Here is a 10,627-nt window from a genome sequence, read left to right on the forward strand (position 1 = left end):
TGTCTGTCTGACTGTCTCACTGCTTGTCTGTCTTGTCTGTCTGTCTTGTCTGTCTGTCTCACTGTTTGTCTGTCTCACTGTCTGTCTGACTGTCTCACTGTTTGTCTGTCTGTCTGTCATATGTCACATGACAGACAGCTACTAAAGGCTGGCCTAAGGTAGCCTACAGAAGGAAGGAAATGGCTGTGGTTTGTTTCTCCCTAGCCAGCTGTAGGTTCTCCAATCAGCTGTCTGCCACCACCCAAGGAACTGTAGGTTCTCCAATCAGCTGTCTGTTACAACCCAAGGAACTGTAGGTTCTCCACCACCCAAGGAACTTAACAGAATGGATTAGTTGTTTGAGTGTGCAGCTAATGATCTCTTCCATGTGTCTTGTGGTTGGTTAACTCTACTGTATCGTCCTCTATTGCATATCGAAGACATAGTGTTGATATTTTCCGAAAGCACTCAGGAATCATCACAATGTTTTAGTCGTTGTTTGTTGTCATACAGCATTTCATACAGACCTCATACAATATTTCATATTCATATGAAAGTGACTATTGTCACTTCTTCGTATTACTATATTATATTAGTGATTGTTGATTGTTGTCGACTGTTGTTGAGCGAGGAGCTCAAGATCCCAAAACATTTCTCTGTCAGGGTCGGCTGTGTGAGATGCACCTGATAAATAAATATGTTATTTTGATGTGATAAAGTCCTCGAGTTGTCCTCTATTATGCAGTCAGTGGAGGCAGATGAGATTGTTTCTCTTTGCTCAGCTTGCTTATAATATAATAATAACAACAATAACAATAATAATAATAACAATAATAATAATAATAACCTTTATTTGTGTAGCACTTTTCCTGCTAACGTTAAAGCTCAAAGTGCTTTAACATATCCACACAGCATTAAAAAATAATAATAGAACAATAGTAATCAATCAAACACACAACAGCAGTAATATAAACTACATCATAAAACAAGAATAAACCATACAATCCAAGGGGCATAGAACAAAGATAAACAAACTAAATAATAGATGAATTACTATATGAATGAATGGACTTTATTGTCATTGCTACAGTACAGGTACCAAACAACGAAATTTAGGAGTTATTATACGATGTAAACCACTAAAATACAATACAAATTACAATACAATACACATTTAGCAGTTACTATACGATGTAAACCACTAAAATACAATACAAATATATAGATTCATCGACTAACATTAAAAGAGACATTTAGGACATAACCCACGGGTCCCATCTCTCCCGTGTCTCTCTCTGGTCCGGGTGATGACGCGCACATGTGAGTCCTGGATCAGCCAATCAGCGTTCAAGCTCTCGGCGTTCTGCGTTGACCTCTAACGCGTCCTGCTCCGATCCAGGTCCTGCTAGGAGCGTTTCTGCCTCTGCTGCTGGTTCTGATGGACCTCGGCTGGCCCGGTCGCCTGGCCTGCTTCGCCCTGTGACAGGTGACAGACGTGATGTTCTCTCTCCAGAAACGACCTTTGAATTCCTGATTCATCGCTGCGCCGCGGAGACTCCCGACATCCCGGAAGCGTTTGTGGCATTTAGGGGAGGGGAGGGGGGGGGGGGCTGGGTTACAAGATACAAGACAAGCAGCAGGTCACTCCTCCGCTCCGGTTTGGGACCGTACGGATACGATACGACACACGCACACACACACACACACACACACACACACACACACACACACACACACACGTTGTACAGGATATCCTCACTTGTCAGTAAAAACACACTGAGGACCCTATCAGGAGCTCTCATTCAATGTCACTTCGACTATGCCGTAACATCATGGTACTATAGAACCACAAAGGCCCATAAAACAAGACTCCAGACAGCCCAAAATAAACTGGTTAGGCTTCTGCTAGGCCTCAACCCTAGGACACATCTAACCGCTGCTCTTTTTTTGAGCCTTGATTGGCTACGAGTAGTTGACAGAGTGCAGCAGCTTGCACTGGGCCTAGTCTTCAAGATACGCTACACCACAAAGACACCCAAGTACCTGTCAACATACTTCCAAAAAGTGAACAACGTCCACACTTACAACACCAGAGGAAGCTCCACGAACCACGTTCAACCGCGTTGCACCACAAACAAGGGTTTAAACTCGTTTGCAAACTATGCAGTAAAGATGTGGAACGCCCTTCCTATAATCTTAAAGGAGTGCAAAACACTGCCCACCTTCAAAACCACTCTCAAAAAACATTTACAGGAGGCTGCAATCCGTAACTGGACCCTCTAAAACAAAAATCAGATTAAAAGACCTGAAATACCCACTGTACATACTTTGTGTTTTGTCCCCCGCCCCCACCTGTGGTGTATGTCCCCACCTGTCCTACCCGCTGTACATACCTTATGTTTTGTTGTATTGTTCTTCCCATGATGGATGTACGTTTATCTTGTAGATAGTAATAGTTATTTGTCTGTATTATCATGTAGATAGTACTAGTTATTTTCTTATGTCTGTCTTACATGTAACGATGAATTGAAAATCAAGGACCCCAATTGAAATAAGCCAGTGGCTTTCTTGGGTTTTTATCCTCTTAGTTTGACCTTGTATGTAATATGTACTTTCATGTACCTACTTCTGCAAACATTCTAATAAAGTTTTCAATCAATCAATCAAAACGCACGCACGCACGCACGCACGCACACACACACACACACACACACACACACACACACACACACACACACAAAAGCATGACAGTATTCATCCACCAGGATGTAATGCTGAGTGCACTTTGAATGTTCAGTTAAACATGTCAGGGGAATGTTTTTAGTGAGGGGAGAGGTCTCTCTGATTCAAGTTTGTTTCATATCATCATTAAAGCATTTTACACTGACCTTGATTGTGAGGTGTGAATCATAATGTCCTGATAAGTGGTGTTTCTACTTGATCACTCTGATTTCACTGCTTACATAACCTCAACCAGTTAACAAGAGATAATCACAGCCAACCTGAGCTCAATGTGACAGGGTCTGGTGAAAAGGTCCCCACGTAAGGCAAGGGCTTCTTTCTTTTTGACAGATTATGGAAGTGCAGATTGTAAACGTTCAAATGAGGTGTCATACATTGAAATCTAAATAGTTGAAGAAGATATGCTTATTTGAATGTTGGTACCCCTCAAACCAAATACCAGAGAATATCGTTCTGAATCTAAACAGACGCGTTTGCTACCATCGCGTTTGGTAATCACTAAACACTGACCGACAGCAGATCTGGGATCAGCAAAACAGCTTTTATTAAATGTCCCACAATGTACATATGAGGAGATCTTCCCAATGCAGAGCACTAGTCATAGAGGAATCACATTCTGCCTGTTGGATTAGGATTCATACTCTGAGCAAAGTAAGCAAGTAAGTATAATGTCAACACAGCAATTATAACTACTACAGCTTATGATAAAAAAATAAATCTTAATAATTTGACAGCCGTAATATTTTATATGTATGATTCTAATACCATAAGACTCACTTCCATGCCCCTGAGACACATTTAGTAACAAAAGAAAAAAGAAAGAAAATACAGAATAAACAATAACAACTTTTGTTTTTGTTTAAGAACTCAACATTCTTAAGATACAATCATGAATATAAATCATTCAATTATTGAAAATGATAGTGTCGTGGATTTATTACCACACTTGTCATCAACTCTCTATAATTACCAGTGAGTCAGCATTTATATCAGCAAATGTAATGAAGCCTTATGTAAATGATTAACTATGTATCTAAATGTAATGAAGCCTTATGTAAATGATTAACTATGTATCGAGCCTGTTATTGACTTTGGATCGGGTGGGAAAGACGGGTGGCCACCCCACCCCCCACCCCCCACCCCCCCTCCTCACTGGGATGACATCACGGTCAGAGACACCTCTGATTGGCAGATCTGTAGATCAGGGTGTTTAGCATCACCAGCTCCTCCAATACAGAAGAAGGGGAACAGTCTCTCAGTGAAGGTGTGTTTATAAGTGTGGATGAGTGTCATGTCTTCAGGGTCGTAGAAGGACACCTCCCCCTTGTTGTAGTCCAGCTGTACTCTGATCCTCTGGGGTCTCCTCTTCAGAGTGATGGTCTTACCCACTACATCTGTATACTCACCATCCGTCTGTTGTATAGCCCAGTATCCATACTGTGGTGATGCATATGGTACCTCCCCCTTTCTGTCACTGGACTCTTTAACCACACCCATGACCCATCCAGGATGGTCCCCCACCTCCACCTCCCAGCTGTGCTCTCCTGAGATGAACCCCTCAGAGGCCACAACATTTGGATGCTTCATGAACCGTTCTGGGTTGTCAGGCAGCTGCTTCCTTGACCCTCTCTGTCTCACACTGGTCAGATCATCAGACAGAGAGAGACAGGGATGTGCAGTGTTGGGGTCCAGAATCACAGGAGCTTCAAAACAAACACAGATGCATTCTACACATTATGCGCTGTATTATTTATTATACATATTATACATATATAATATATATATATACATATGTAATATGTATTATATATTATACATTTGTGATGGCAGCTGGTCAAATGGAACGTGAGCATCATAATGCCTAGGTGAGAATGTTAGCTATAGCTAGCTATGTACTGTAAACTTCCCTTTGAAAAGCCTATCTGACCCAGTAACACTGACAGATATTAACAGCTGGCAGCTGTCAATCTAGAGGGGAAGTGGTTGGGGGCGGGGTTAACCAGCTATTGTTACCGCCCATTACCTGGCTGTGCAGACGTGTGAAAAACTCAGATCTTTAAAAGGCTTTTTCTCAGGAATGTGATTTCAGGGGTACATTCAAATACACATGTCGTCTTCTGTTTTCTTCCAATTTCACATAATTTGAAAGCTGACAATCTGTACTTTCAGACTATGTCAAAAACTGAAAGATGACTTTGGCACCTGGCTGGTCAAAACACTGGCTGGTGTCACATAATATTATTATGAATGTATTAATGCGGTATGTTCTATGAACGTGTTCATATAATCTATTAGATATTCTTAATCCAATTCTGGTCAGTACTAACCGTGCTTGACAATCCCCTGCATCTTCTCCCAGACTCTGAACTGCAGGTTGCCCAGGTGTTTGGCCACGTCTATCAGCCCTCCTGAAACCTTCTCTGGGTCTGGCAGTGTGAACTGGGCTCTGGAAGAACATTCAGGAGTCAGTGCTGCTGTGGGCTTGGGTTCAGAACCCCAGAGAAGAGAGACCAGAGACAGATCACTTACCTTTCCTTACTGGCCTTGAAGTTCTGGAGAGGAACAGAGGAGAATTGTCATCAATGCTAGTGATGTCATCAATCAGTCTCTGAATACATTTACAATTACTGTCTGAGAGAAGGCATCCTTACCTGCAGGAAGGAGATGTCTTCAGCTTTCAGCTCCTTCTCTAAGGCTGTGGTTGTGTCTGAAAGTGATGATATCTGTCTGCTCAGTGCCTCAGTCTTCTCCTTCATCATCTGACTCTTCTGCTCCTCTTCCTCCCTCAGTGCAGCTATCCTGGCCTCCTCTTCCTCTCGTAGAAACTGGTGAAGTTTCTCAAACCCCTCCTTAATCTGTCTCTCTGTGTGCTGGGCCTGGCTCTGGAGACAGCAAGGGGAATAATATTATGATCACTGTAGTTTTACTACCATATAGTATGTTAACTAGTTTTACTTTAACTTTGGTATTATTATTATTATTATTATTATTATTATTATTATTATTATTCAAAGTTCAGGTGAAATGCATGCAGCTCTCTTTATGATTTTGAGTTGCAGATGCATGACTATCAGTTAGATGTCAACAGAATCCAATACTGAGACAACAAGAGAAGACCACATCACTGAAGACAACACGTTGCCTGACGTACACAGTACCTTAATGTGCTCTGATGTTTCATCACAGGTTTGTTTAACTTTGTTAAAGACCTCCAGCTTCTCCTGTAAGGGTTTCAGAGCCATCTGGAGTTCCTCCTGGATTGAGACAAAACTTTACTGAGGACATTTCTGGACTCATTTGACAGTTTCTGTTTACCACAGTTCTGTAGGAATCATTATCATAATCCTTATAGTCTGTCAGAGAAACACATTCTCTCAGCAGAACTATATTTGTTATTCCAGACAAAAAAGGATGAATCAAAGTCAAATTAAAACAGAAACTAAAAACGATCGTTCATTTTTATCACTGTGAAGAAAACAACGACCCTTTCTGTTTTCTACCAGTCTGAACGCAGGAGCAAAACATCAAGTGACATAGCTGTCGATCACTCACAGAATTTTAAATAGTCATCTTATTGTATCTTATTCATGTTTACCTTATGCTCCTGTGCAGCCTCGTCTACTGGGACACAGTCATGAGATCTGTGTTTCTTTGAGACCTGACACACCACACAGACGGGCTGTTTATCCTCCAGACAGAAGAGCTTGCGTTTCTCACCGTGCAGACTGCACAGCACCCCAGACCCTGCCTCAGCTCTCTGACTTCTCTGCTGTAAGAAGGCCTCACACAGGTTCTTTAGGGCTAGGTTAAAGTAAAGAGGCTCATCCATTGAGGATCTTCTCCTACAAACTGGACATTCCCGAGATCCCTTGTGTCTGTCTTACTTGTAACGATGAATTGAGAATCAAGGACCCCAATTGAAATAAGCCAGTGGCTTTCTTGGGTTTTTATCCTGTTAGTTGACCTTGTATGTAATATGTACTTTCATGTACCTACTTCTGCAAATCTTCTAATAAAGTTTTCAATCAATCAATCAATCCCCAGTATTCCAGCAGACAGGCGTTACAGAAGCTGTGGCTACATTTCAGGAGGACAGGATCTTTAAAGATGTCACGGCACACAGGACAGGAGAGATCCTCCTCTGGGAGAGACGATGTAGCAGCCATGTTCTCACACGATGCCTGTTCCTCTTCTGTACTAGCTCTCTGAACTCTCTCCTGTAACTGAACTTCAAATGGACTGTTGCCTAGTAACCTGAACACAAACATGTAGTCTAATTAACGGTCATTTAGTAGTAGTACTAACTGTTGTATAAAAAAGCAATATCACACTCAAGGTCATGCTGTTACTGAATATATACCTCGTAGATCCTATGATGTACCCACGTCAGCTAGCACTAGCTCCCGGAGTTAGCCACCGTTAGCTAACAATGACTCGGCTCCCAGTGACAGATGGCTCACAGCTAACTCAACCGCACTCACCACCCGTTGTTTTGCTAAGTCATAATCATACAGCCAATTTCTCCACATATACGGCCAGAGCTAGATATGTAACTGGAGTAGTAAATGCGTATCTATCTGTAATTCAAATAGGAATACCTCTCGATTTCCGCTATTGTCAAAACAAAGATGGAACCTCGACTAGGCCAGTTTAAATTTTCAAGATGGCGGCGCGTCATCGCGCACCTGTCTATGATTGGGGGGGGGGGGGGGCACTTGACTGGGGGTGGGGCACTCGCAATTATTTATCTTATTATTTATATGATAGCCTAAATATAACCGTTAGTTTTGTACCTGTGTGGATGTCTTCCAGTAAATATAGCCTATATTTTAAAAATGTGGCCAAAATATTTTAAAGGTCTATTCATTGTCCGAATAATTTGGTGCCCCCCCATTGGCTGGTGCCCCAGGGCATTCACCCGATGCAATATATGGATAATCCGGGCTTGGTCTTAATGTCATATGAAGGGAAGAGGGTAAGACACATTCTGCATATCACAGTCCTGCGTCTTAATGTCATATGAAGGGAAGAGGGTAAGACACATTCTGCATAGCACAGTCCTGCGTCTTAATGTCATATGAAGGGAAGAGGGTAAGACACATTCTGCATAGCACAGTCCTGCGTCTTAATGCCATATGAAGGGAAGAGGGTAAGACACATTCTGCATAGCACAGTCCTGCGTCTTAATGCCATATGAAGGGAAGAGGGTAAGACACATTCTGTATAGCACAGTCCTGCGTCTTAATGTCATATGAAGGGAAGAGGGTAAGACACATTCTGCATAGCACAGTCCTGCGTCTTAATGTCATATGAAGGGAAGAGGGTAAGACACATTCTGTATAGCACAGTCCTGCGTCTTAATGCCATATGAAGGGAAGAGGGTAAGACACATTCTGCATAGCACAGTCCTGCGTCTTAATGTCATATGAAGGGAAGAGGGTAAGACACATTCTGCATAGCACAGTCCTGCGTCTTAATGCCATATGAAGGGAAGAGGGTAAGACACATTCTGCATAGCACAGTCCTGCGTCTTAATGTCATATGAAGGGAAGAGGGTAAGACACTTTATCAAATCCACCTTGACGGAGTCTCACTTCAATCACGTTCACTGTGATTCAATGTTTATGTCTGTTCACTGTATGTCTGTCTGTCTGTCTGACTATCTGTTTGTCTTGTCTGTCTTGTCTGTCTGTCACACTGTCTGTCTGTCTTGTCTGTCTGACTGTCTCACTGTCTGTCTGACTGTCTCACTGCTTGTCTGTCTTGTCTGTCTGTCTTGTCTGTCTGTCTCACTGTTTGTCTGTCTCACTGTCTGTCTGACTGTCTCACTGTTTGTCTGTCTGTCTGTCATTATGTCACATGACAGACAGCTACTAAAGGCTGGCCTAAGGTAGCCTACAGAAGGAAGGAAATGGCTGTGGTTTGTTTCTCCCTAGCCAGCTGTAGGTTCTCCAATCAGCTGTCTGCCACCACCCAAGGAACTGTAGGTTCTCCAATCAGCTGTCTGTCACAACCCAAGGAACTGTAGGTTCTCCAATCAGCTGTCTGTCACAACCCAAGGAACTGTAGGTTCTCCAATCAGCTGTCTGTCACCACCCAAGGAACTGTAGTTTCTCCAATCAGCTGTCTGTCACAACCCAAGGAACTGTAGGTTCTCCAATCAGCTGTCTGCCACCACCCAAGGAACTGTAGTTTCTCCAATCAGCTGTCTGCCACCACCCAAGGAACTGGAGGTTCTCCAATCAGCTGTCTGTTACAACCCAAGGAACTGTAGGTTCTCCACCACCCAAGGAACTTAACAGAATGGATTAGTTGTTTGAGTGTGCAGCTAATGATCTCTTCCATGTGTCTTGTGGTTGGTTAACTCTACTGTATCGTCCTCTATTGCATATCGAAGACATAGTGTTGATATTTTCCGAAAGCACTCAGGAATCATCACAATGTTTTAGTCGTTGTTTGTTGTCATACAGCATTTCATACAGACCTCATACAATATTTCATATTCATATGAAAGTGACTATTGTCACTTCTTCGTATTACTATATTATATTAGTGATTGTTGATTGTTGTCGACTGTTGTTGAGCGAGGAGCTCAAGATCCCAAAACATTTCTCTGTCAGGGTCGGCTGTGTGAGATGCACCTGATAAATAAATATGTTATTTTGATGTGATAAAGTCCTCGAGTTGTCCTCTATTATGCAGTCAGTGGAGGCAGATGAGATTGTTTCTCTTTGCTCAGCTTGCTTATAATATAATAATAATAACAACAATAACAATAATAATAATAACAATAATAATAATAATAACCTTTATTTGTGTAGCACTTTTCCTGCAAACGTTAAAGCTCAAAGTGCTTTAACATATCCACACAGCATAAACAAATAATAATAGAACAATAGTAATCAATCAAACACACAACAGCAGTAATATAAACTACATCATAAAACAAGAATAAACCATACAATCCAAGGGGCATAGAACAAAGATAAACAAACTAAATAATAGATGAATTACTATATGAATGAATGGACTTTATTGTCATTGCTACAGTACAGGTACCAAACAACGAGTTATTATACGATGTAAACCACTAAAATACAATACAAATTACAATACAATACACATTTAGCAGTTACTATACGATGTAAACCACTAAAATACAATACAAATATATAGATTCATCGACTAACATTAAAAGAGACATTTAGGACATAACCCACGGGTCCCATCTCTCCCGTGTCTCTCTCTGGTCCGGGTGATGACGCGCACATGTGAGTCCTGGATCAGCCAATCAGCGTTCAAGCTCTCGGCGTTCTGCGTTGACCTCTAACGCGTCCTGCTCCGATCCAGGTCCTGCTAGGAGCGTTTCTGCCTCTGCTGCTGGTTCTGATGGACCTCGGCTGGCCCGGTCGCCTGGCCTGCTTCGCCCTGTGACAGGTGACAGACGTGATGTTCTCTCTCCAGAAACGACCTTTGAATTCCTGATTCATCGCTGCGCCGCGGAGACTCCCGACATCCCGGAAGCGTTTGTGGCATTTAGGGGAGGGGAGGGGGGGGGGGGCTGGGTTACAAGATACAAGACAAGCAGCAGGTCACTCCTCCGCTCCGGTTTGGGACCGTACGGATACGATACGACACACGCACACACACACACACACACACACACACACACACACACACACACACACACACACACACACACACACACACACGTTGTACAGGATATCCTCACTTGTCAGTAAAAACACACTGAGGACCCTATCAGGAGCTCTCATTCAATGTCACTTCGACTATGCCGTAACATCATGGTACTATAGAACCACAAAGGCCCATAAAACAAGACTCCAGACAGCCCAAAATAAACTGGTTAGGCTTCTGCTAGGCCTCAACCCTAGGACACATCTAA

The 10,627-nt window shown here is 42.5% G+C and overlaps 1 protein-coding gene across 1 annotated transcript; it reads right to left on the bottom strand.

Annotated features, from left to right (window-relative positions):
• Window positions 1-3,870: 3,870 nt before the first annotated feature.
• Window positions 3,871-6,887, bottom strand: LOC308151568 (E3 ubiquitin-protein ligase TRIM35-like; the record flags this gene model as incomplete). Its single annotated transcript, XM_080524462.1, has 7 exons — window positions 3,871-4,424; window positions 5,049-5,167; window positions 5,251-5,273; window positions 5,373-5,603; window positions 5,880-5,975; window positions 6,317-6,596; window positions 6,760-6,887. 7 exons carry the CDS (start codon window positions 6,885-6,887, stop codon window positions 3,871-3,873), a joined length of 1,431 nt encoding a protein of 476 aa, XP_080380588.1.
• Window positions 6,888-10,627: the final 3,740 nt, after the last annotated feature.

This window comes from Nansenia antarctica, assembly GCF_963989245.1.
Source record: "Nansenia antarctica genome assembly, chromosome: 2".
In the NCBI taxonomy this organism is placed as follows: domain Eukaryota; kingdom Metazoa; phylum Chordata; class Actinopteri; order Argentiniformes; family Microstomatidae; genus Nansenia; species Nansenia antarctica.